The following is a 26,235-nucleotide window of genomic DNA, read 5'->3' on the forward strand; positions in this document are numbered from 1 at the left end:
GAGGAGGAGGCGCCCGGGCGGGGGCGCGCGGCCGGCCGGCGCGGGCCGGGGCGGCAGGTGGGCGCGCGCGGCCGGGGGCGCCCCGGGACCCTCCCCCGCGGGCGGGCCACGCCCCGGGAGGACAAAGGGCCGCGACTCACCTTCCTCCGAGTCCAGCTTCTCCAGCATGCCGGCTCGCGCGGGTCCCGGGGCCGCCAGCGCCGCCTGAGGAGCAGGAGGACAGCGGTCAGCGTGCGCGCGGGGCGGGCGCGGCGCCGCGGGGGGCGGAGCCTGGCGGGGCCGCGCGGGGGGCGCCGCCGGGAGCCCGCCCGGCTCGGGGCCCGGCCCTGGCCATCGGGGGCCCCGGGGCCGGCCGGGAGGCCGCGACGGCGCCGCTCTCGGCCCGGGCGCGCGGGATGGGCAGGGGCGCGGGGGCGGGGGCGCCGAGCGCGCGCGGCGGCTGGCGCGGCCCCGGCGGGCGGCGGGGGAACTCGGGTCCCGCTCTCCGGGCTGACCTAGGGCTGGGGAGGACCGGCCGGAATGCCGGGGGCTTCTTTTCTGCCCCATCATCTCGGGCAGCCAATCTCTCGAGCCGTAAGCTCCGCCTTCGGACGGGTGCGGGTGGGGGCACTCGGAGGCGCCAGCCCCCAGGAGATGAAAGGGTTTGAGTAGGACATCTGGTGGACAGAAGGGCTGCGCGTCAGGCCCCGAGGAGAGCAAGAACCTTCCCCCGCTGAGCTCGAGCGAGGCCCCGGCTTCTGCTCGCTCCCCGTCCCGGGTTTCAGCCACAGCAATAAGGCAAGAAAAAGAACGGGGCACGCCCGGGACGCAGGAGGCCATCCCGTCCCTGTCTGCACACGGCGAGCGTGGCCGAGAGAAAGGCCCGAGGAAATCTGCCCGAGACAAAACTCAGAACCAGAACCCGGGAGCTCAGTGAGGGCTCAGGGCTCCAGACCAAGGCGCAAAAAGCGATCTGGTTTCCACGTGCGAGTCATGAATACGTGGCCGAGATTTACAACAACAGCATCCTCAGTTGCTGCAGTGACAACTCAACACGAGGTAGGCGTGGAAGACAAGCTGGGAGAGACACCTGCCGAAAGGAGAAATGCAGGCAAGATGGCCAAAATCAAGGGGGCACTCCCCGGGGTCCCGATCCTCCGCCAGCAGAGTGAAGAGGGCCCCGCTCCCGCAAGCCAGGGTCTCTGTGTCGTGGGATCCCCACTGGAATCCCGACAAGGTTTTCCACAGCCAAGACAAACTCACTCTGGAGCGCAAAGGTGCGGATGGGCTCCGGGGGCGGAGGGTCTGGTCCATTCAGCCCCCAGAGCGCTGAAACAACCTTGGAGAAGGAAAATGAAGGGGGAGGAGTGGAGCACATGCCGAGGAGCACCGGAAATCAGGCCGAGCGGGGTGGGTAGGGGTAGACTCTGGGCCTAGGAGCCAACAACCCGTGGGGCTGGAGGGTGGCACGTACAGCAGGTCAAACGCTCGCCTTGCAGGTGGCTGACCCGGGTTCCACTCTTGGCATCCCATGTGGTTCCCCAAGCACCTCCAGGAGTAATTCCTGAGTGCAGAGCCAGGAAGAGTAACTCCTGAGCATCACCAGGTATGGACCACGACCCCCCCCCCCAAAAAAAATAACCCCTAACAAAACCCAAAACAAAAACAAACAAAAAAGTCCCAAACCAGAAACAGAGCCAGGAGCGGTGCCAGGCCAAGTCTGGCAAAGGCGGAAACAACCATGGAGCAGCCATGACTAGGCAAAATCCCAAACCAAACCCAAACACAAATCCGGGTCCAAACTGGATCACAGACAGAGAATACAGCGGGAGGCCGAGAGGCAGCTCCTGGGCTGAGCACGGACCCTGCAAACAGGTCTCAGGTCCGATCCCTGGAAGACCCCCAGGAGTGGCCTCCCCCATACCACGTTGGGAGGCGCCTCGAGCATTGCCAGCTGTGACCCTCAAACCAATAAAAAAATAAAATGTGAAGTAATGACTCCCTCTTGATGGACTCTCCGTGTTTCCCACTGGAGAAGCCCGTAATTCTCTTTTAAATACGAGTCTCTCCTGCTCCCCTCACATTAAGCAAATCTCTTGAAATGAAACTATCTTGCTCCACTCCCCCCATGTAAAATAACAGGGAAACAACGAAATGTTTGGGGGAAGAAAAAAAGGAGAAACACTGGCTTTATTGTTAAGCCAAGAGATGGTTTCTAAAGGGAAAATGAATAAGTTATAACTTAATGGACTGAGAAAGTCTGCCCTGGCGTGGGGAGCCTGCCAAGAGGCCACAGACACTGATGGGCAGGGCCCGCGCCCGGAACCCGCACAGACTGTTTCAAAGGAAAACGGGGTGAGAACATGGACAGCACACACAAGCACACACAAGCAGGTGTTGGCCTGAAAATATTAGAGACGGCAACAGGCGGGGCAGGGAACTCAAAGGGCCGGAGTGTGGCCAACACAAGGCCCCGGGTTGGGTCCTCCGCACCACGGGATCAGACATTCCCCGCAGGGAAGAGCTCTGGGCGGCCCCCAACCCAAACCGAACCCCTCCACCACTACCACCAAAAAGGTGACTAAGTAGGTGTTTGACACTGTCAGTGACATGGGAAAGGACTTCCTCCAGCCACGGGCTGTCACAACACACCCGCCACCCCCACCCCCCACCACACACACACACCCTGCACACCTGTTGCCTCTCCCTGGGGCGGGAGCTTACGCAGAACCCAGACACTGACCGGCCTTCACAGCTTCGTCTGCTAGTTCCAGCCAGAGGCGGGCAGTGCCGTCCAGGGGCCAGTGCGCCGGGCCAGCGGGTCCCTCCCTCTGAGACTCCCACTCCACGGTACCCGGGTTCTCACAGAGATGTAGAATGAGTGGCCGAGAGGGAGGATGCAAGCAAAGAGCTGCCCCCAAACATACTCAAAGACCTGTATGGTCCGTCTCTGTGACGTCCTGGAAATGGCCAAGTGGGAGAAATGGAGCCGTGGGGATGGCAGCCGTCCCAGACAGGCTTGCGGGCCTGCGGCCTGCTATGTGGCCAAGCTGTGCTGATGAGCTGTGGCAGAAACGAGAAACTGGGTTCATAAAAGTCTTTCCTGAGACACGAGTCACGAGCCGGAGAGAGGACAGAGGGCTTCGGTATAGTCTTGAGACGCGGCCATCTGTGCCGTCATTGATTTCTTTTTGGGTTTGGGGCCACACCTAGCAGTGCTTGGGGGTTATTCCTGGTTCTGCACTCAAGGGTTACTCTGGCGCTGCTTGGGGAACCGTATGGGATGTCAGGGATAGAACCTGGGTTGACTGCACGCAAGGCAAGCGCCCTCCCTGCTGTGTGGTCTCTCTGGCCCCTGCAGTTCCATTTCCATCATCCTAGACCCAGTCACGGTCACTTCCTTGACGCCCCCCTGCGGCTCCAGGCAACCTGTGGTCCCTCTCTAAGAATGTCCTTAGAAAAGATGTTTCACAAAAAACAGAATCGGACAACAGGGGCCTCTGCCTTCCTTCACTCAGCGTCCACTGCCCAGTGTGTCCAAAATGGTGCTTCATTCGGTCCCTCCGAATGTGGGGCAGTCACATCCTGGCTCCCATGGACATCACTGCCCCATCACACGCCTTCTTCTTCTCCCAGGTTGTGAATCGGGGCTGGAGAATCTGGTACGAATATAGCCACTCTGGGAAGTCTCTGAAAATTATTTTTCACCTCGGTTGCTTTTTTTTTTTTACATCCCCCCCTCCCCCCCCCCCCGCAAAGTGAGAGGGTGCTTATTTCTTCCGGACTAGAAAGTTTTACAAAGCGTTACCACTGATAAGGAGGAGAAAGGCGTGTGGGGTGATGCCTCGACTCAACATGAACACCAAACGCAAAGAGGAATTAAAGAAAGCTCGGGGTGGGGCTGGAGCAATAGCACAGCGGGGAGGGCGTTTGCCTTGCACATGGCCAGCCCGGGTTCGATTCCCAGCATCCCATATGGTCCCCTGAGCACCACCAGGAGTAACTCCTGAGTGCAGAGCCAGGAGGAACCCCTGTGCATCGCCAGGTGTGACTCAAAAAAAAAGCCACAAAACAAAACAAAAAGCTCGGGGTTAGGTCAGAGAAACAGAACTGGGGTTGAGGCTCTCGCCCTGCATGCCACTGACAATGACTCCATTTCTGGCACCACAGAGGGTTACGCAGAGTACCCCTATGAGTGGTCCCTGAACCCAGAACCATGAGTAAGCTCTGAGCACTACTGGGTGTGGCCCCCAAGCAAATTTAGGTTGGCAGCCAGCAGGTGTGCCAATCACCCTAATTTGAAAGTCTATATTTTCATTTCTTGCCGTACTTTTGGTGTATTAAAAGAGAAATCCCTCACTGGTGTTGAGCCCTCTGAGTTGGTGTCTGGGGGCCGAAACGGGCAGTAACAAGGGATCTCTGTCCAGAGGCAGAGAACAGCCCAGAGTGGCCCAGAGCTGGAAAAACCCCATCATTGCAGAAGCTGGGAGAGATCGGATGCCAGTGCTACAATTCTCTGTCACACAGAGCGGGAGCAAGACGCAGGTGCCCGTACCGGAAACTCCCCAGGCTGGGCCAATGCACACTAAGGCATCTCTTGTTTTCTTCTGTAGAAGGGCGCCCAGTCGGGACAAACAGTTCCCTGCAGCAGAACTCCAGGGATGCCCCGCCCGGTGCTCTGGATGTTGTAAAGGTTGCAAGGGATGGGCCACATGGGCCACGCAAAGGAAGGTTGGCGGTCATCGCTGCCCTTCAGGGACCCATGTGTCTTCCTTTTAGCTGTTTGGGGAGGGGGGGCCAGGAGAGGGAGCAGGGAGTGCCCTGAGATGTTCCGCAGCAACAGGGCAGCCCGAGAAAACCCTGAGCGCACACAGGAACTTCCCCAGGGGCCAAACCCCAGCGTCTCTGCCCTTGATGGGGCCCCTGGGGTCTCGCCTGGTGTGAGGGGGCAGTCGCTGTGCCTGGACATTAGAAAGAAGCAGCCGGACGGCTGGTCTTGGTGGTGGGTAAAAGTGATCAGGTACGAAGGTGGGCCCAACTCTTGGCAGCTGAATGACTTGGGAATTCACCGGGACAGGAAGGCAAAGCCCCCTAAAAGCCCCCTATGCTTTCCTCCCTGTGCTGAGGTTTACAGGGTTTGCTGTGCTCTTTAAAAACACAATCTTTGTGGGCTGGAGCAACAGCACAGCGGGCAGGGCGTTTGCCTTGCACGCGGCCGACCCAGGTTCGATTCCCAGCGTCCCACATGGTCCCCCGAGTGATTCCTGAGTACAGAGCCAGGAGTAACCCCTGAGCGTCGCCGGGTGTGACCCCTCCAAAAAAAAGCAAAAAAAAAAATAATAATAAACCTCACAATCTTTGCTTGCTGTATGGGCTACACCTGGCAGTGCTCAGGGCTCACGCCTGGCTCTGTGCACAGGGATCACTCGTGGCAGTGCTCGGGGACCACATTGGATGCTGGGGATCGAACCCGGGTCAGCAGTGTGCAAGGCAAGCGCCCTACCCACTGTGCTACCTTTCCACTGTCACTGACCTCCCGTTGTTCATCGATTTGCTCGAGCGGGCCCAGTAACGTCTCCATTGGAGACTTTGTTGTTACTGTGTCTGGCATATCGAATACATCACGGGTCGCTTGCCAGGCTCTGCTGTGCGGGCAAGCTACTCTTGGTAGCTTGCCAGGCTCTCCGAGAGGGGCGGAGGAATCGAACTCGGGTCGGCCATGTTGGCTGCGTGCAAGGCAAACGTCATACCGCTGTGCTATGGCTCCAGTCTTAAATAACTACTGCAAGAAATACATAGGCCTCAAATCCTGGATAAGCCATCAGGGCCCCGGGTGTCTCGGCCAAGGCAGGTCCTTTGCGTGGTGGCAAAGCCGGGTAGAGGCCGGACTGGAGGCACATGTGTCCTGTCTGCCTGCTGGCACCCTGGAGCCCCCAGCCCCCAACTCCACATGCCTTCTGGTCATCTCCGTTGGAACTTTCTAGAGAAAATTCGATCAGTCCGTGGAAAACAGTCGCCGACTGTGGAAATCTCCCCCAAAGAGGAATAAAACTCTCACACCGCCCAGCAACACCACTTTCTTGGCATCTCTTCCCCCCAACGCAGAAGCATGAATCCAAAAGGATCCACGCTGACCTACGCCTGCGGCCGCCCCGCAACTGCAGATGAGGGCATCGAGAAATACGACGGAACAGAGGCAGCTCCAAGACAGCAGCGCGGATGTGGCTAGAGACGGTCAGGACAGGGACAGGTCCAGCACGGTCCCTCCCACAGGCGAACCGAAAGACAGCGTGGGGACAAGACAGGCCAAAGGCAAGGGGGGAACTGAACCCCACAACTGAGCTAGCTGATGGAGGCTCAAAAAGGAGGCGCCTGCAGGGGGACCTGTGGGGGGGGCAGAGGTAGGAACCCCGTGATGGGCCTGGCGTGGGAATTAGGTGCCTGCTATTGTAACTATTGTAGCATTATTAACATTGTTGCAAAACTCAGAACTTCCATCTTAGACACAGTTAGTAAGCCAGAAGAGGGGGTGGAGTTGATACTACCGCAGCAGGTGGGGTGCTTGCCTAGTATGCGGCTGACCCGGGTTCGATCCCTGGTACCTCTGAGCACGGAGCCTGGAGTACGCCCTAAGCACTGCTGGGTGTGTCCCAACAGCCCAAAAAAGAGAGAGAGAGAGAGAGAGAGAGAGAGAGGAAGAAAGAAGAAAACAGTTGCTGACTCTCCCTCGTTCTGTTTGTGTCCTCTGGGGCCGGCGCCTGCCCATGTCCAGCCCAGGCCTGAGACTGGCGCCCACTGTCTCTGCGGCCCGCTGGCCGGCCCGCCCTCCCGCCGGCCCCTTCTCATGCACTCGCTCGCCTGGAGCCGCGCTGACCTTTGGCGGGACAGAGCCGCTCTTGTTCGGCTCCCAGGAGCTGCAGGAATTTCCTGCGTGTGCCGCCTCAGCCACAGGCCGGCCCGCGCGCCTCTTGTCTCTGGCCGCTCGGGCCCTGGCACCGGCCCTGCTCGGTCTCTCTGCCCCCTGCAGCGGGGCCCATTCAGAGCTGGGTGTGCAGGGGCTGGGCTGTCCGCCAGGAGCCCGTCTGGTTTCTCCTCCTTCTCTGGACAGGATGTGTGGACGGGTGGGAGTGTGTGGGGGTGGGGGCAGAACCCAGGGTCGTACCCCGCAGGATCGCCCCAGCCTAGCTGCTCCTGTGAACCCGCGTAACTCCCGTCGGGTGCTCAGCCCGGGCAGGGACCCCACCGGCTCTCTCCTACATCCCGTCAGTTCTCTGAAGGGGAAGGAGGACTTTGATCTCGGATGCGTGCCCTCTGCCTTGCACGGAGAGCGCCCTCAAACAATACTGCAGTGAGGCGCATTGTTTCTGATTAGCGAGTCCGTGAAAGGCGGGCAGGCAACCCAGCGAGACACACACACACACACACACACACACACACACACACACACACACACGGGCTGAGCGGTTCTTCCAGGCCATTTGCTTATGCTTCTCCCAGCTTCAGCTTAGAAATGATTTGACCCACGTTCCCTTGAGTGCCAGGAAAGACACTGAGAGGAAGGGCTGCAAATATCTGGGCTAAAATAGGCCTTGGATGAGCTCAGATAGAGAAGGGAGCACCAAATAAAGGGTGTTGGGAGGATCCTCCCAGGATGGGAGAAGCATGCTGAAAGTAGACTATAGACCAAACACAATTGCCACTCAATGTCTCTTTTGCAAACCACAGCACCCAAAAGGAAAGAGAGAACAAAAGGGAATGCCCTGCCACAGAGGAAGGGTGGGATGGGGGGGATTGGGAGGTGGGAGGGATACTGAGATCCGTGGTGGTGGGAAATGGGCACTGGTGGAGGGGTGGGTATTTGATCATTGTATAATTGAAACCCAAGCACAAAAATTTCTAAGTCTACAACTGTACCTCATGATGCCTCACTAATAAAAAATTTTTTTTAAAAAGGGAAAAAATAAAATAGGCCCTGGAGCTTGCCCGGAGGTCTGCAGGTGGGCAGGGGCTTGGCACACTCCTGCCACAGCCTTACACGTGCAGCAGAATACTGTTACATGCAGTCGGTTTTGGGGGCTGGAGCGATAGCACAGCAGGGAGGGTGTTTGCCTTGCACACAGCTGACCCGGGTTCGATCCCCAGCATCCCATATGGTTTCCCGATCACCACCAGGAGTAATTTCTGAGTGCAGAGCCAGGAGTATACCCTGAGCATCTCCAGGTGTGACCCAAAAAGAAAAAAGAAAAAGAAAAAAAGAAATAGAATGGCATGCAGTCAGTCGAGAATAGAAATTTAATCAATACTAAAAATGAAACATTTCAAACTGGAAGGCAGAGGGCACTTCCGTCTTCATTCCTCATTTTCATCCTTCCGGCTGCTTTTAATCAATATATTCGGGGTGGGGTGGGGAAGGTCTGGTTCAATGAGCCACTTTTCCACATAACTATAATGGATGCTCTAAAGTCTAGTCCTTCCTAGCGTTTATTTAGAATTTCTTTTTTTTTCCTTTTTTTTCTGTTTTTTTTTTTTTCCGATTTTTTGGGTCACACCTGGCGATGCTCAGGGGTTACTCCTGGCTCTGCACTCAGGAGTTACTCCTGGCGGTGCTCAGGGGACCATACGGGATGCTGGGAATCGAACCCGGGTCGGCCGCGTGCAAGGCAAATGCCCTACCCACTGTGCTATCGCTCCAGCCCCTAGAATTTCTTTTGAAGAGCATTTATGCCATGAACTCAGAGCGGGGCCATCATTTCTATAGCATAAGTCAGCGGGAAACTTCTTCAGAGGGAATGTTACTTAAAAAGCCGCCAAGGAAATGCAGGAAGCCCAAAGCCCTTCAACCAGCTGGATTCTCTCCCTCCTCCTTCAGCTTCCCCAGGTAGCCAACGTGCAGATTTGGAGGACAGGCATTCAGCAAATACTACTATCGCTCCGTGCCAGGGACACGTTGACATCTCTGCAGTGATTAGAAATGGGCTCACGAAGCCTCAAGGAGGCCCTGGCAGCCCGGGGCTCGGGAAAGGTGCCCTCGGCTCCCAATTCCTGAGATCAGAAAGTCTCACGACCGAAAGATGCTTTCTCTTACCATCCACAAATCAGTCCTAATCTGTGTATTTCTGGCTGATCTACCTGTCTGCCTGCCTGTCTGTCTGTCTGTCTCTCTCTCTCTCTCACACACACACACACACACACACACACACACACACACACTTTGGGCTACTGCCAGTGGTGCTCAGGGCTGACTCCTGGAGCGTTCCCTGGGGGAGGCTGGCAGTGGGATCTGGTCACTGGTACCGGCACCGGAAGGTGACCCAGGACTCTCCAGGTGATGAACACCGGACAGTCCAGAATAATGCGCGGTTCAACCTCAAAGTGCAGGACAGAGCGCAGGGTGTTAATGGAATAGACTATTCCTGGTTTGATTTGGGGCCACAGCGGGCGGTGCTCTGGACTGACTCCTGCTTCTGCACTCAGGGCTGACTCCTGGCAGTGTTCAGGAGACCAGATGCAGTGCCGGGGACCAACCCTGACCAGCTCCATGCAAGGCCAGCGCCCTGCCAGGGCCACTAGTTCTCAGGCCCCAGAGTGAACTCTAACTGGACTAGCTCCCAAACTGGAGGCCCGGGACACTCCTGGAGGGCTGGGCTTCCATCCGGGCACTTCCAGGAATGGGCCCTGAGCACGGAGCCCCCAGCACTGGGGGGGCATGTGACCCCCAAACCAACTAACAACAACAGCAGCAGCTCACGGTGGGGAGCATATCCACACCAACCAACCTTCAGGCAGCGCCCCGCTCGGAAGGTTCTCGGGGTTCTCTGGAGTGATGGAGCACATCCCTTTCTCAGTGCCTGCGTGAGTGGCGGGCCTGTCTTTCTGCCTCCTGTCCAGGCAACACCTTGCCGCAGAGTCCCCTTGGCCGCAGCTCTGTGGCTTTCAGCCGGGCAGAGAACACCAGCTCACCACCTCTCCCCAAGGCAAACGAATTTGCCCTGCAGGCCACGGCAAATGGCCCACCTTGTTCCAAAGGCTTTTAAATCCCTCAGTCTTGATTTCCACTTGGCTGGAAGCAAACCGAATGCAGAGGAACCCCTCTGGGCATCAAGGGGGGGGGGGGAGGTGGCGGCCTGGGGGCCCAGGAGACCAGGAAGCTCCTAACAACGGCAGGGGGGAAGTGTGGGTCCCCTGTGGGTCACATTCCTTCCCTCAGCCCGAGAAACTCACTTCCACCAAAAGAGAAAATCAGAAGCCGGACAGCCAGGCCGGGCGGCTGGTCGAATGTACGTCACCCTTTCATAACCCCATTTCCTTTCTCTCGGCCAAGAGCACCACCACCCTTCCAATGTCAAAAGGCGACCAGGAATTTGGCTTGTTGAAACAAAAGATAGGAAGGTTTTTTGGTGGTTTGTTTTTTTTTTTTGCCTAAGTTGTTTTCGTAGACAGTTTGATATTATGAATGTCTTGAGGCCAGACTTCCGGCAGGGCTCTGTTTCCACTAGTCAGCTGCTCGGCATACAGATCATTATTATTCTTACTATTATTATTATTTTAGGTTTGGGGCCACACCCGGCGATGCTCAGGAGTTACTCTTGGCTCTGCACTCGGGAACCACTCCTGGCAGGGCAGAGGGACCATATGGGGTGCCAGGAACTGAGCCCGGTGGATCGCATCAAAGGAAAGTGCCTTGCTGGCAGGACTATCGCTCTTCTCCATCAGCATACAATTTATATTATTATTGTTTGGGTTTGGGGGCCACACCGGGAGATACTCAGGGCTTATTCCTGACTCTGTGCTTAGGGACCACTCCTGGAGGGGCTCAGGCAATCATACGGGAGGCCAGGGATCGAACCCAGGTCAGCGATGTGCAAGGCAAGCACTTGGCCCACTGTACTATCTCTCCACTCCTCAGCATGCAGATTTTTTTTTTTTTTTTGCTTTTTGGGTCACACCTGGCGATGCTCAGGGGTTACTCCTGGCTCTACACTCAGGAATTACTTCTGGCGGTGCTCAGGGGACCAGATGGGATGCTGGGAATCGAACCTGGGTCAGCCATGTTGGCTGCGTGCAAGGCAAACGCCCTACCCGCTGTGCTACCTCTCAGGCCCCGTGTGCAGATTTTAGAGGTATTCACACTATTAGTGCTGAGCTGTGTAGCTTCAATCCCCTTGCTGTCAATGAGCTCCTGACAAAGTGGGAACAAGCCTGCTTTATACAATCCCACCCCCACCCCACCCCCCACCACCCAATCTGTGGAATGCCAGGCCGGGGTCTGGGGTGCTTAGTAAGAGTCATGCCACAGGCTTGAAGTGGCACGACACTTTTCTTTGGTTTGTTTGGGGCCACACCTGGCAGTGCTCGGGGCTCACTCCTGGCAGTGCTTGGAGGGTCCTGTGTGGTCCTGGGGGTCGAAGCTGCTCAGCACTTTCCCACCGTATGACTTAACCAGCCCCAAGCTGGGAAAGAATTAAATTCATGCACCATTTTCAGGAGGACCTACCCCTGAGGACAAGTCCAATCCGATTCTTTCCTCTACATGCATACAAGTACTAAATATATTCTTTTGTTTGGTTGGTTTTGGGTCACACCTGGTGATGCTCCGTGATTGCTCCTGTTTCTGCACTGGTGGTGCTTGGGGGACCATGAAACGTGCTGAGGATTCAGCCTGGGTCGTCTGTGTGCAAGCAAACGCCCTCCTGACTGTACTGTCGCTTCAAGGTGTTTCCGAATGAGACTGTATTTCATCACACGGGACTCTTTTTACCTTGCTTTGGGCCAAACCAAGCAGTCACTAGAAACAGCGGTACAGGCAGACAACAGTGAGTTTTAGCAAGTCCTGCTCTCCCTCTCCTTATCTTCCTCTTCTGCTCGGTGCTGACGGGCCCGCTGAGACCACAGGCTCTTAGCAGGTCAGTCCCCAGCTGTCCCTTCTGGAATGTTCCTGGTCCTCAGATGCACGGGCGTAGGCCTGCTCTGTGTGAGGCAAAGGCCTGCAGGGAGTGACTTCGTCTTTGATCGCTCGTCAGTCATTTCTGTTTATCTGCTCAGTAGCTCTGCGCTCACAGAGATTTTTTTTTCCGTTTGATGAGGTCAGTATTCAACGTGATGGAGACAGCCAATAGCCACACCTGAGCCGGGCTGTGCCGCAAACCAGCGTGTCGGGGTTTAAGCCAAACACCGTGAACTTCAGCTCATGAGCTCAGCCCGGGGTGCAGAGAGAAATGGCCCCTGGCCCATCCTAGACCCAACACAGCTGCGAGCACAGCGGTGACCCCAGACCCCCAAATGTTGGAGCCACACCTGAGGACTGTCTTTGCGGGAGACGGCCCCTGTCCAGCGGCCATGGGGACCCTCCCTGAGGGCTCCCCATCTGCGGGGTGGGGCCCCTCATGGCTCTGGTCCACGTCACCAGGAGGGCTGGTGGCTCCAAGCACGCTGGGCGGGGCTGCCCCAGGTCCCGCCCGCGTGTCTGAGAATGTCCCCGCCAGCTGTACACCCCTCTCCAGCCTTGCGGTCAGCCGGCAGGCGTGTTCCACTGCCCTGGGCTCCTGCAGTCTCCCACCACTTGCAGGAATTTCTGATTGTGCCTCCCCTCGGCCGGCTCTCAGGATCAGCCCTTGTCTGTGCTCCCGGTGCTGTGCTCCTCGTGCTCCCTGTCTGTGCTCCCGGCGCTGTCTGTGAGGTCGCCTCGCACCTCTCCTGTTTGGGCCTGGGAGTGCACCCTGCCTGTGCTCCCTATCTTCCTTCTCCCAGTTGCCACAACCGAGGCTCTGGTCTCCCCCAGGCCCCTCGCTTCCTCCTTCCCTCCCTCTCTTCTTCTCCCTTCCCCACTCTTCCCGTCTTCTTTCCTTTTTTCCTTTTGTTTTTGGGGGCAGTGCTCAGGGATCGCTCCGAGCTGGGCCCCTTCCCACCTGCTCACATGCGGCATCGCCCCCACCCACCTCAGGAGACTCGGCTCCGTGCAGCGTCCGGTGGGAGCCGAGGTCTGGCACACGCCAGTTTGTGCAGGGCGGAGTGTCGGGGCCTCCTGCCCCCGCCGGCACAGGGACCCAGATGCAGACTCGGGAGCAGCTTCCGCAGAGGAGGAAGCTTTGCTCGCACCTGTCTGCCAGCACCTTAGGGCCTCGAGTCGGATTCTTCACCAGCCTCCCAAGTCGGGGTGGCTGCAGTGCGCAAACTTCACTTTGCCCACGGGATACACAGCACTGAGGCCACTGCCGGTGGCCTTGGAGAACCCTGGGATTTCCACGAGAGCCCACGTGATGACAAAGAAAAACGCTACCAGCCACCGCGAATGTCCGTCCCTCGCTTGCTCATGTCTCCGACATGCTAAGGACAGCCACACACGGGTCCGGCCGGATGGGAGTCGAGACACACGGTTCCGGACTTCGCAGCAGATGTGACTGATGGGGTCACTTTCATTCATGCACGTGCCACATGGGGCCAAACCCTCAGAGAAGGGGCGTCACTGAACATCGCGCACGCGTGTGTGTATGTGCGTGTCAGTGTGGGAGCATGTGTGTGAGTGTGTGAATGTGTATGAATGTGTGGGTGTGAGTGTATATATGTGTGTGTGAGTGTGAGTGTGTGAGTATATATGAGTGTGTGTGTATGAGTATATGTGAGTGTACATGGGAGTGTGTGATATGTGAATGTGTGTGAGTATATGTGAGTGTGGGTGTGGGTGTGAATGTGTGAGTGTGTGAATGTGTATGAATGTGTGAGTGTGTGACTATATGAATGTGTGTGTCAGTGTGTGAAAGTGTATGAATGTGGGCGTGAGTGTATATATAGGTGTGTGTGTATGAGTGTGTGTGTGTGTGAGTATATGTAGGAGTGTACATGTGAGTGTGTGTATATGTGAATGTGTGAGTATATGTGAGTGTGGGTGTGTGTGTGCATGTGTGAGTGTGTGACTGTATGAATGTGTGCGTCAGTGTGTGAAAGTGCATGAATGTGTGGGTGTGAGTGTGTGAGTGTATATGAGTGTGTGTATGTGAGTATATGTAGGAGTGTATATGTGTGTGTATATGTGAATGTGTGAGTATATGTGAGTGTGTGTGTGAATGTGTGAGTGTGTGAATGTGTATGAATGTGTGAGTGTGCCAGTGTGTGTGAATGTATGAATCTGTGGGTGTGAGTGTACATTCAGGTGTGTGTGAGTGTGTATATGTGAGTGTGTGTATATGAGTGTGTGTATGTATATGTGAGTGTGTGTGCATGTGAGTGGACATGTGAGTGTATATGTGAGTATGTGTGAATGTGTGTGTATATGTGAGCGTGAGTGTGTATGTGAGTGTATATGTGTGAGAATGAGTGTATATGTGAGTGTGAGTGTGTGAGTATATACTATATGTGAGTGTGTGGGTGTACATGTGAATGTGTGAGTGTATATATGAGTGTGGGAGTGAGTGTGTGTGAGTGTGTGAGTGTATATGAGTTAGTGTGTATGTGAGTGTACATGTGAGTGTGAATGTGTGAGTGAATATGTGTGTGAGTGTGAGTATGTGTATGAGTGTATATGTGAGTGTGTGTGTGAGTGTGTGAGTGAACTCTCTAGCAGTGCTCAGGGAGCCTGGGGCCACTCCCACTGGCACACAGCCCTGGGCGCTGCTGGACCGGTTCCCACCAGGCCTTGCCACGGGACGCAGCTCTGGCCAGGAGCATGAGGGCCACCTGGCCACAGGCAGTGCTCAGGGCCACGTGGTGCCCGGGACTGACCCTGGGCCTCCGTGAGCCCTGCGGCCCTGTGAGCCATCTCCCGGCCCTCTCCCGGAGAACTGGACATGCATCGAGTGCCACAGTCGCCTCGTGGGGCTGCGCAGAGGGCGGAGGGACAGACGGTGTGTGGCAGCAGAGCTCTGTGGCCCCGAACGGTGCTCTCCGCCCTCGGCTGCCGCGGCTCTGAGTCTAACCGAGGTCCCAACCGGCAACTCTCCAGGGCTGTGCCAGAGCGTGCTGAGGGCCCGGTCTGCTTCTCTGCCGAGCCAGAGACCCTGGGGGTGCCACTGGGAGAGACCATGGGGCTCCAGGGGCGCCGGGCCTGGTTCCTCCCCACGCAGAGCAGACGCACGGCGGCCGGCACAGGAAGAGTTGGCCAGGCTCGCCCACCCCAAACCGGCATAACCAGCAGCTTGGCAGGCACCAGGTCCTGAATTTCAGATTCTGCAGATCAGGCCGGAGAGAACAGCTGTGTCTTGTGGAAGGGTCCGTGTGTGTGTGAGAGAGAACGAGGCCCCACGCCGACGTCACACGCCAAGCAGGAGCAGAGCTCACCAGGCCTCAGACGCCGCGGGGAGACTGAGTCATGGACTCCGGGGCTGCCCCAGGCCGCTTCCTATCCAGGGACGTTCCCTGCAAGGCTGAAAGGGACTGGCCCACCCCCAGCAACTGCTGCAGTCCAGGGCCGAGCTGAGAACAGGCGTGAGGAAGCTGCTGTACAGTGGGCCAGCCCGCGCGGTGGCCGGCCCGTCCTCCCCCCACAGCACATGGGCGCTGCCAGGGGAGTTTTCTGGGTTAGTAACGGGTGTCTCTTGCTCACCAGCTATAGGGACCCTCTGCATCACCGTGAAGGCCAGGATGTGGCCACGTGACACGGACCTCAGGGTTCTGCAGGCCCGGACCCTCGAAGTCAGGAGTTATTTGCTGACCGAATCAGCGAAGCAGACCCAAGCCCTCCTGTTCTGGTGTTTGCGAGCGAGACCCAGCGGGACTCGCCTCCACCTGCGGCTGCTCCAGGGCTGGGCACCCACCCGCCTTCCCCCCTGCAGGGTGTGTGGAGAAAGCAGAGGGGATAGGGCAGGGGTAGGGACGTGCCATGCACACCCAGAAACACGCTGTGATCCCCGCACACCTGAGTGCATCCATAGGGGGTCCCCAGGAGGTCGTCCCGGAGGTCTCCACACAGCAGGGTCAAGTAGCATTAGCGCCACCCCTCGGGCCTGGTGGGCCAGGCGTCATCAGGAGGTGCCTGGGCTCTGCTGGGGGTCAGTCACGGGCGGCTCTCACTGATTTCACCTTTGTTGTCTGTGTTTGTCCTGGCCCCGTGTGCTGCTCCTAGCCTGGTCCTGAGCGGGAACAGGAACAACAGCCAGCCCCCAAGGCAGACACAAAGGCTTGCAGTTCTGGAGTCCCAGAGACCAGACTCTGAATTTTTATCTTTTTCTTAAAAATTTTTTTGCCTCCAGGGGCTGGAGCGATAGCACAGCGGGTAGGGCATTTGCCTTGCACGCGGCCGACCTGGGTTCGATTCCCAGCATCCCATATGGTCCCTTAAACACTGCCAGGAGTAATTCCTGAGTGCATGAGCCAGGAGTAACCCCTGAGCATTGCTGGGTGTGACCCAAAAATAAAAAAATTTTTAAAAAAAATTAAAATTTTTTTGCCTCCAAAGCAGTACTCAGAGCCACCCTTGAATAATGCACGTTAGTAAAATGCACGGAACAGATCTTCCACCATCTTCACGTTTGGTCTAGGGGGGCAGTGTCTGGTGTTGCTGGGGGGCATCGGTGCTGTGGATGGGGTCGGGGGCCTCTGCATCTCCCAGATTCTCTTTCCCAAGTGTACAGCTGGGAGCACTGAGCACGGAGGCTTTGGGATGCGGAGCACCAGGAAGTTCTCCCCTGGTGCTCTGATTTGTTTCATTTGGGCCACACCTGGCCGATGCTCGGGGGTCGCTCCCGGCTCTGCACTCAGGAATCACTCCTGGTGGTGCTCGGGGGACCCTATGGGATGCCGGGACTGAATCCGAGTTGGCCGCGTGCAAGGCAAACGCCCTCCTGGCTCTATTGTCTCTCCAGCTCTAGGAATCCTATTTTTTTTCATGGAGCTAATCAAATTCTCCTCCAGATGGGTCTCGTTTTAAAAATTAAATGCAATTATCTCATCAGACTAAAGCAGGGTAACGGCCGGGCTGCGAAGCAACGGGCTCTCGGCTGCTCTGGGGTGTGGAAGAAGAGCCCGAGCTCCCACCTACCGCTCGGCGTTCGGCCCCCCAACAGGAGAAAGAACCTGCGCTCGCCCCTCACTCTGAGGTCAGCCTCGGCCTCGGCCGGCCATCAGCCCCTGCTCTCCCCACAAACGCCCACGAGGTCCCTGGAACTCGCCACCGGCCTCCAGCCAGCGACACCACTCAGACGGGCACGGTTTGCTCTGGGGGCTGGGGTACCCGCAGCCGGGTTAATGCCTTTCCAAGTGCTGGAGACACTCCAGGCTCGGAGCTGAAGGAATTCCCATCTAAATGCAAATCAGGGCCTGCTGGCTGGGAAGGCAGAGGAAGGAGGGGTGCTGGATGAGGCCCCAGCAGGGAGCTCGGGAGGCTGCTGTCCCGGCTGGCCACGGTGCCATCCCGCCTCGGTGCCATCCCGCCTCGGTGCCATCCCGCCTCGTGTCCCTGTCTCCAGCACGGCCCAGGCGAAGGACACGTCTCCTGCTTCTGCGCACGCACAGCCTGATGCTCCCTCCAGCCCGGGCTCCAGGAACCAGAGGACGCGTCCACTCGGGAGAATGTCCTGCCCCCCCATACGCCTCCTCCCACCACGGACTCTGCTGCCCGCCTGTTCAGCAGGAGAGGGAGGGCAGTTCCCGCCCACTGCCTGGTGCCCAGTGCCCAGTGCCCACTGCCTGCCACCCACTGCCCACTACTGCCCATTGCCAGCAGCTCACTGCCCACTGCCCACCACCCCACTGAGCTCTTGTCCTGGTGTCTCTCCTCTGCACCAGTGGCAGAGTGTCCCGCGTTCCCCAGGCCCCTGGGGTCTCCCGCGGTCAGTGTGTTCAGTCCCTCCCGGCCCCAGCAGGCTCCATCTCTCTTCCCCGGGAGCACGGTGTGGAGGCAAGGCTGTGCGTGCTTGGGCGCTGTCATCCAGGCCGTCCTCCCAGCCAGGGGACAGAAAGGGAGCAGGGACCCCTGACCTGAGGCTTTAACTCCCCCACGCCTCCTCCCGGGGCTGATGGGGACAGGAGTGCCGGGCGCAGGGAGGGCGCCAGCCTGGCTCGTGCCTGGCTCCCTGAGCCCCAGCAGGAAGGAGCCCTGAGCCCAGCCGGGCGTGGCCCTCCTCAGAAACAGTCCCCCCACCCGGGACCACCCTAGCACACAGCTTGGAGATCCCAGGCTCGGCCACCTCCTGCAGGCCTCTGGCCCACGCCCCCCTCGGGCCTTGCTGGGGAAGGGAATGTGGCTGCCCCAAAGACCACTGGTGCTGGCAGCTGAGTGCCAGGAGCTTCTGTGAGAATGGCAGGAAATAAGGAAACCGACCTCGGAGGAAAGGCTGGGCACAAGGGCTTGAGGCTGGCAGCTGACGAGTGGGCTCTCAGCTTCTCGGCTCCCGGCTGCACCACCAGCGTGCACAGCCGGTGCAGGGTGAGTGCACAAGAGGGAGCAGCCGGGCACAGTGAATGTAGGACAGAACAGCCGGACACAGTGAGTGCACAGGAGGAAACAGTCGGTGCATTTAGTAAATGCAGAGAGCAACAGTCAGACTGAACGCACAGCAGGAAATGGTGTACAGTGAATGCAGAGAGGAAACAGGCGGACACCATGAATGCAGAGGAAACAGGTAGACACCGTGAATAGAGGAAACAGTCAGACATGGTGTATGCAGAGGAAACAGGCGGACAGTGAATACAGAGGAAACAGTCAGGCACGGTGAATGAGAGGAACCAGGCGGGCTCAGTGAGCGCCTGAGGAAACGGCGCTCAGTGAATACTAGGCTGGAGTTGGGACTCAGTGGTTAGAGCACATGACTCATACTTGTGAGACCCCAACATAATACACACATTAGAGACATATATGTGCATGTATGTATATAAACACACAAAGATCCAATACCTTAACTGGGAACGCAGCTGCCAAGGACCAGAGTCAACAATCCCACAGGCCAGGACTCTGGGTAGATCAGCTAGCCCCCGCCCCCACCCAGCTCCCCCCTGCCCCCCTGCCCCGTGGGCTCCTCTTGTTGGGCTGTGCCCCCTCTCCCCACGGGCCTGGGCCCTCACCGCTGCTCCGCACCCCAGAAAACCCTCCTCACGCCCTGAATCCGTCCCGCTGACCCTCAGATCAGCCCACTCACTGCGTTCGCTGTGACTTGACGTTTCGGATGGGAGATGCGGTAAAGATAGGCACAGACATTCTCCCCACGCCTGCGGGCAGGGGCTGAGTGCGGCTTTTACACGACGTTCACAATGTTTCCCTCACGTTTCCCAAGTGGAACTAGCGCCAGGGAGAAGCTCTGGGGAGGGGCACCCCGTGGCTCCCCGCGCCTAGCACAGCCAGTCCTCGTGTCCAACCCCGAGAGCCAACTGCAGAACCCGGGGCTGGCGGGCTGAGAACCCCCAGGAGCGGGGCTGGCAAGAGCACGGCAGGAAGGGCCTTGCCTTGCACTCAGCTATCCCAGGTTCGATCCCCTGAGCTCCGCCAGGAGTGATCCCTGAGCACTGAGTCAGGAGTAAGCCCTGAGCACCCCAGGGGTGACCCAAACCCAGGAACAACAAATAAAAAAGAATCCCTGGAGTGACCTGCACAGGCTGGAGTCACTGCTGGGAACCCCCCACCCCGGGGTCTGGTGACAGGGCTTCAAAGGGACCCCTCGGAGTAGGCGGTGCCCGGGAGACCTAGGAGGACTGTGTCCCCTGGGGGGCAGGACACACCTGCAGGGCGGGCAAGTGTGGGAGAGGCCCTGAGGCCCGAGCACACACGCGTCCTACTGGGTTGCAGTCCCAGCAAAGGCTGCAGTCCAGCCCCGAGACATTGGCTTCTCCTCCCTGAACCCACCTGCCCCAGCAACTCACCATCCCAGCCAGAAAAGCCCCCTGGAGTGAAGCCCCCACTGCCCTTCTTCGTTGCTCAGCAGTCTCGGCACGATCTCCGCCCCGTACCCAGCACCGGCCTGGCCTGGGCGTCTCCCCCAGGGCCAAGCACAGGGCAGCCCCTGGCTGTACCCACAGAGGCCACCCAACTCCAGCACCTTCGTCCCCCTGCCCGTGGGCAGTGCTGCCTTCTCAGCGAGCACGGAACAAGCTGCCCACCCGGGCTGTCCACCCGGGATGAAGGAGCCTCCTCCCCACCCCGTCTCCGAACAAACACGTCTGCGCAGAATGACATGGCCCGGCTCAGCCAGCCAGGCCTGCCAGACCATCCCGACCCCTGACCCGCTGCAGGGCTGGGGCAGTGTCGACCATCCTGAATCTTGACCCCTGGCCCCTGACTCAGCTGCAGGGCTGGGGGAGTGTAGTAGCTGCTTGTGTCACTTCGAGTCCCCCGCAGGAAGCGACGGTGGCGACAGTGTGGGATTAATTCTCCTGCTGATCTGAGGCCGTTGGGCCCATGTGCACGGCCCAGCCAGGCCCAGAGCTGCGAGCTTGAAGGCCCTGCCCCCCTCTGGGTCTCACTTCCTCTGCGCCGGCCGACACTCCAGGGACACACAGGTCACACCTGGACCCCAGCCCGCCCTGCCCTTCCCCGGCTGTGTGTTCGGTGGCTCGCGGGGGCCCGGGGATGCTGGTGTCTGTCCCACAGGCTGAGGCCCTCCGCCCCGGGGATGTGGGGGTGACCGCACTCACCCAGCTGTGGCTGGGCCCTCCCTGTCCTGCTGCCTCACCACAGTCTCATGGGCACAGCCCGGCTCTCTCCTTGCCCCTCTCGGCTGGGCCAGGCTGTTCCCGCACCAGGGAAGCTCTCGCCATCTCCCGAAGGGCAGGAGGCCGCAGCTTGGGGTGTGGACACCTGCAGCCACACTCTCCGGCGGCCTCAAGCACCACAGACCGTCAAGCCTGCCTTTCACTCCACGACTCTGGTGTCCGCTGGCTTCCTGCCCGGGCTGGCAGACGGGAGGTGAGCGTTCCCCGAGAGCCTGGGCACCGTCCTCCCGCCCCAGCTGCGGCGGCTAACTCCGGGCAGTGCCCACTGGGCCCACGGGGGCCTCCCTGCCGGTTCACCGTCGGCCCGCCCTGCCCCGGCCTCCTCCTTCACGTCTTCCCATGCGTCACTTCCCTCCCCCAAGCCCAGGCCAATTTTCTTTTCTAGAAGGTTCTGCTAACCTGTCCCCTCCAGTCATGCGAGGCGCAGACGGGTCGGCGCCCCAGCACGAAAGCCTTCACTGTCCCCGTCGGTCACCGTCTCCTCTCCCACCGCCAGGGCTGCAGCCAGGCCGCACTGTCCACTCTGCCCAGCTGCTGCGGCCCCTCAGCTCTGCGGCCGAGCTCAGGGTCAGCAGTTAGGAACCCCAGAATCACCCCCATCACCTCCTGGTCCCCTGAGCACTGCTGGGAGGAGCCCTCAGCACTGCAGGGGGTCGCCCCCAAACTGCACAAAAACGAACGAGATAAAATGAGAAAGGAAGAAGCGCCTTGGTGCTTTCATAACGATCACGGAGTGAGACCGGCGATGCATGTTCCCTTGGACCCAGAGCATCTTCCTCCCCGAACACAAGCATGGGGTCGTGACCCCACCCGTGCAGCGAGGCGGCACTGGGGTCCCCACAGAACGAGACACGAGTCCTGCCCACCGGCCTTCCCGCTGCGACACCCTGGGGGCCCTGACCTCACCTGGTCTAAGCCACTGACTCCAGGCGTACCGAGCCCAGGATCCGACATGAGGACGGGGTCCTCGCCTGCCCTGCCCAGGGGTGCGGTGGATGGAGGGCATGAACTGGGGCCCAAGGGCGGTGTGCGGGTCAGTGCCAGCTTCCTCCGGTCAGTGCTGACCACGACACGTCCTGTGCCAGGGCTGGCCCCCACACGACACGAAACAGAAGCCCCGGGCACGGCTCCTGCTGGGTCTGACTCAGTCCCCGGCCGCCCCTCCAGGTCCCTCCAAACTGAGCTTTCCCGTGGACGCTGCCCTCCCCTCCCCCGCCCTCCGGGGCCACCAGCCGACACCGCAGCGGGGCCCTGACTTACGGTTCTGGGGGGAGGGTAGTGCGCTGGGGACACCGGCAGGGGCCGGGCCGGGCAGAACCTCTGCGCCGAGTCCGGCGGGGAGCAGGAGGCGTAGACACGGTTCTCCAGCCGCTCGGGCTCATGCCTGTAGGACTCCAGCGGGAACGTGTGCTGCTTGTTGACCGCACTGGGCGTGGACGGCGAGGACGAGAGGCCTGCGGGGAGAGAGCCGTGAGGGGGCGGGACCGATAGCCTGCGCGAGCCTCCGTCTGACCTGCAGCCCCTCACCGACCCCGGGGTCGCCGGGGTCCCCCTGCAGGGGGGCTCCCACAGACCAGGAACGGGCGGGAGGACACCCAGCTGCACCTGGACTCTCCCTTCTCCCCCCGACCCCCCGTCTCAGCACTGCACCCGCGGCCTGGGGTGGGCCTGCCAGGTGTCCACGGCGGAGGAGGCCAAGAGCCAGCCGCCACCACCCCAGCGTGGGCAACGAGGTCTGTGGGGTCCTGTGCGGGTGCAGGAGAGACAGGGGACGGGTGCTGACCCCAGGCTCCGAGACCAGCGTTGTTCCAGGCCAGAGTCCTGGGAACGCAGAGGGTGTCGCGGCGTCTCGGGTCCACCGGGGAGCCTGAGCTCACACCTTGGCGTGGACACGAATGTAGACGGCCACGCACAGACCTTTCCTAGGCCCGGGCAGTACGTGGGCAAGTGAGGGCAGGAGGGGGTAGGGCCGCAGCCCCCAGTGCTGCCCGGTCCTCTCCTGCTCCGGTTGAGCCCAGCTCGGGACTCCAGGGCTGGCCCGTGATGCCCCCAGGCCGCCAGCCAAGGCCTCTCCCGGTGCTGGGGGCCCAGGGCCTGGGACCCCGCCCCCCGCTTTGTTTAAAGTCACAGCGCGCAGCCGCCAGCAGATGGTTCCTGCAGTGAGATGGGCTGCAGACCCCACCCTGACCCGCCTCACCCCCACTCCCAGTGTCCTTAGAGCAGCAGGACGAGGTGGGGGACCCTGTAGGCTCCCGATGTCCCCGCCTCCAGACACGCACTGGGCCTGTGTGCCTTCCCGGCGTGCACCTGCCTTCCCTGGGTAGACCTGTCCTCCCAGAGTACACCTGCCATCCCAGAGTATGCACACACACTCACACACATGCATACACACATGTACACACGCGTACACATGCACACACACATGCATGTGTGCATACACACATGCACATATACATATGCACACACATACATACTTATGCATACATACGCATACACGCATGTACACGCACCTGTGCACGCATGCACACACAAATCACACATACACGCACACATATGTACACGTGTACAAATCACACACATACACACATGCATGTATATGCAGACATACCACATACGTGTACACATATGCACAAACCACACATGCACAAACCACACATGCATACACACATGCACACACACACGCACGAATCACGCATAGACACACACACACACACACACACTGCTGGAGGCTCAGCGGCAGGCATCTCCAGAGGGTCCCAGCAGCCCCCACTGTCCCCGGGTGTGACCGAGCATCCTGGTGCTCTCCCCTGTTCAGGGCATCGCCTGGCCCTGACTCCGGCCCTGCTGCCCCTGCGGGAAGGACGCGCCACGTCCTGGGCTGGAACTTCTGATTCTCCAGGGTAAGGAGTTAGAGAGGGTCCGAAAATTGCTCCGAACAGAAGCACTCCTGGGAGCACATGCCCGCCCTGACGTTTGGTGGTGACTCCATGGGGCCAGGGTGCCACACGAGCACTGCAGGGCCCTAACACAGCCCCGAGTGCTGCGGGGCCCCATCTCACCTTCTGAGCACTGAGGGGCCCTACTTGCCCCCCTGAGCCCTGCGGGGTCCTACCGCCCGACTTGGCAGAGGCAGGCGTGACCCTCGGGGTCTGGGGCACAGGGGGGTCAGCCAGAGCATCTGACCGCTGGGTGAGGTGAAGTGCTGGGGCACACACGGAGGCGGGAACCCCAGGATCCAGAGACACCCCCACCGCTCCCGTGAAAGCCACTCAGGGAGGCCTGGCCACACACCCGCAGGGGGTCTTGAGGTTCAAAAGCTGCGACGTGGACGTGGAGGTCCCTGCTGGGGCTCCCTCCCCTGCTGGTGGTGAGGGCGGCTTCGGCTGAGCTGGTGGGTGCCCCTGCCCCACCCTGCCCTACTGTCCCTCTCCAAGCTGCCTGGGGACTTGCTGTTGGGAGAGATGCTGCCCCCAGGAAGCCTTCCAGGATGAGACCTCGCTGAACGGCCTCCAGACAAGCCCGAGGGAAGCGGAGCCGAGCCTGAGCACTGTGAGGGGGGTCGGGGGGAAGAGGGTAGGCCCCTGCACAGGGACCCACGGCTTTGCGGGATGCCCCATCCTGGGCACTCCCCGCCCCTCGGCGACCCTGCCCAGCGGGGTACCCGGCGCTGTGAGCTTCCCCAGGCAGGGCTGTGGGGCTACATCCGACCTGCGCCCGGGAGCCAGGCCCACCCGGCCGTCCACTCGCCTGCCCGCCCACGCAGAGACGCTCCCTCCTCCCACCTTGCCGTGGCAGCCAGAGAATCCTCCCGGGGCCCCGCTGCTGCTCTGCCAGCTGCTTCCAGACCTTGCCGGAATGTTCCGAGCCGCCTCCTCTACATCCTCCCCTGGGGTCTCCCCACCCCGCCTTCTCTGAGGGGCAGTTTGATACCAGAACCAGCCTGGAATTCTGTAATGGGGGCCCTGAGCTGCCTGGGGGGCACGGGGTGGGCTGTGGGCAGTGGGGGGGGGCTTCCCAGCGTTCCAGTGTGTCGGGGCCGGGAGGAAGGGGGAAGAGGGCTGTGAGCCCAGCCCCAGGCATCCGGAACGCAAACCACAGAGGTGAGGAGGGAAGGGGGATTTGCGGTGCCTGATCCCCATCCCACCAGTGGGCCACAGGCTGCACACAGCTGCCCCCGCCCAGGGCCCCTCTGAGCCACCAGCCCCAGGCAGGCATGGCCTGGGTGTGGCTGACACCGCACGGTTGCAGGGGTGATGACGAGTCCCGCAGGGATGCCGGGTGATGGCAAGTCCTGCAGGGGTGCGGGGGTCAGAGTGGCAGGGGTATGGGGTGACAGCGAGTCCCCACAGGGGTGATGGCGAGTGTCTCAGGGGTGTGGGGTGTTGGCAAGTCCCACAGGGGTGCGGGGTCAGAGTGGCAGGGGTGTGGGGTGATGGTGAGTCCTGTAGGGGTGTGGGCGGTGACGGTGGGTCTTGCAGGAGTGTGGGGGGTGATGGAGAGTTCTGCAGGGGTGCAGAGGTGATGGCGAGTTTCACAAGGGTGCAGGGGTGACAGCGAGTCCTGCAGGGGTGTGGGGTCAGAGTGGCAGGGGTGTGGAGTGACAGTGAGTCCTGCAGGGGTGCAGGGGTGATGGCAAGTCCTGCAGGGGTGCGGGGTCAGAGTGGCAGGGGTGTGGGGTGACGGTGAGTCCTGCAGGAGTGTGGGGGGTGATGGAGAGTTCTGCAGGGGTGCAGAGGTGATGGCGAGTTTCACAAGGGTGCAGGGGTGACAGCGAGTCCCGCAGGGGTGTGGGGTCAGAGTGGCAGGGGTGCCAGCGGGCATCCTCTGCCCTCCTGAGCCCGCTGCCCAGCCCAGCCTGCACAGGGGAATGGAGGCCTTGCCAGGCCCTGCCGGGTCTGGGGTGGAGGGGCTGGGGGGCTCCTGGGCTTGGGTGGACTGTGGGGTCGGGGCAGCACATTTCTGGGCAACTGCTCCATGTGGCCTGTCCGTGTGCCCTGCCCGGTGTACCGCATCCCGCCCCGTGTGCTCCGCCCCGTGTGCCCTGTCCGTGCGGGCGTGCACGAGACTCGTCCTTCCACCAGCCGCCACCGTGACGGCCGTGGGTGACCCCGAGCCCAGAGGCTGCCCGCGCCGGGCCCCCACCCAGCCTGCCTGGGCTTCACTCCTGGGGCGCGGCCGCAGCTGGACTCAGGTCTGTTGACTGGACACATCAGCTGGCCCAGGCTGGTCGTGAGCCAGGACGGGGTGCAGGGCCCTGAAGCTGTCCAGCACCTTCCTGAGACCATGCACACCCCCAGGGCTGCTCCCCAGACACGGGGGGGGAGAGGCGGGACCCCGTGAGGGACACGGCCACCCTGGGGTCCCCAGGAACAGCCCGATCCGGAGAAGCCTCTGCCCCCAGCTTCGCGGGGGCGTCCCACAGCCGCCACACCCTGGGCAGCCTCAGAGGGACTCTCGGGCCCTCCACAGCCTGGGGTTGGCCCTGCAGGTGGGCTTGGGGTGGGGGGACCCAGGAGCACCTGAGAAACGAGCCCCAACTCCTGCCTGGGTCCCCCGACAGGCAGAACAGGGGTGAGGTCAGAGTCTGGGTCTGAGGTCAAGTGAGGTGGGTGGGGGTGGCGGGGG

The 26,235-nt window shown here is 60.1% G+C and overlaps 2 protein-coding genes across 6 annotated transcripts in view; both read right to left on the minus strand.

The window, feature by feature from the left end:
- Positions 1-26,235, minus strand: part of RHEB (Ras homolog, mTORC1 binding) — a 239,322-nt gene that overhangs the window by 65,580 nt on the left and 147,507 nt on the right. Inside the window, exon 1 of one of the 2 annotated variants that reach the window (XM_056134803.1) lies at positions 377-381. The exons of the other annotated variant lie outside the window; for it this stretch is intronic. The gene's annotated coding sequence lies outside the window, so the exon portion shown is untranslated. Of the gene's footprint in view, positions 1-376; positions 382-26,235 lie in introns of those variants that run through there. 2 annotated transcript variants of the gene reach the window in all.
- PRKAG2 (protein kinase AMP-activated non-catalytic subunit gamma 2) overlaps positions 1-26,235 on the minus strand; it is a 110,932-nt gene that overhangs the window by 28,827 nt on the left and 55,870 nt on the right. For 2 of the 4 annotated variants that reach the window (XM_056134794.1, XM_056134793.1), the window contains exons 4-5: positions 21,871-22,064; positions 141-204 (exon numbers count right to left, since the gene is read on the minus strand). In XM_056134794.1, the coding sequence (XP_055990769.1) occupies positions 141-204; positions 21,871-22,064 (258 nt within the window). Of the gene's footprint in view, positions 1-140; positions 205-21,870; positions 22,065-26,235 lie in introns of those variants that run through there. The other 2 variants (XM_056134795.1, XM_056134796.1) reach the window with 2 other exon arrangements.

Source organism: Sorex fumeus, unplaced genomic scaffold, assembly GCF_029834395.1.
Source record: "Sorex fumeus unplaced genomic scaffold, SorFum_2.1 ptg000107l, whole genome shotgun sequence".
In the NCBI taxonomy this organism is placed as follows: Eukaryota; Metazoa; Chordata; class Mammalia; order Eulipotyphla; family Soricidae; genus Sorex; species Sorex fumeus.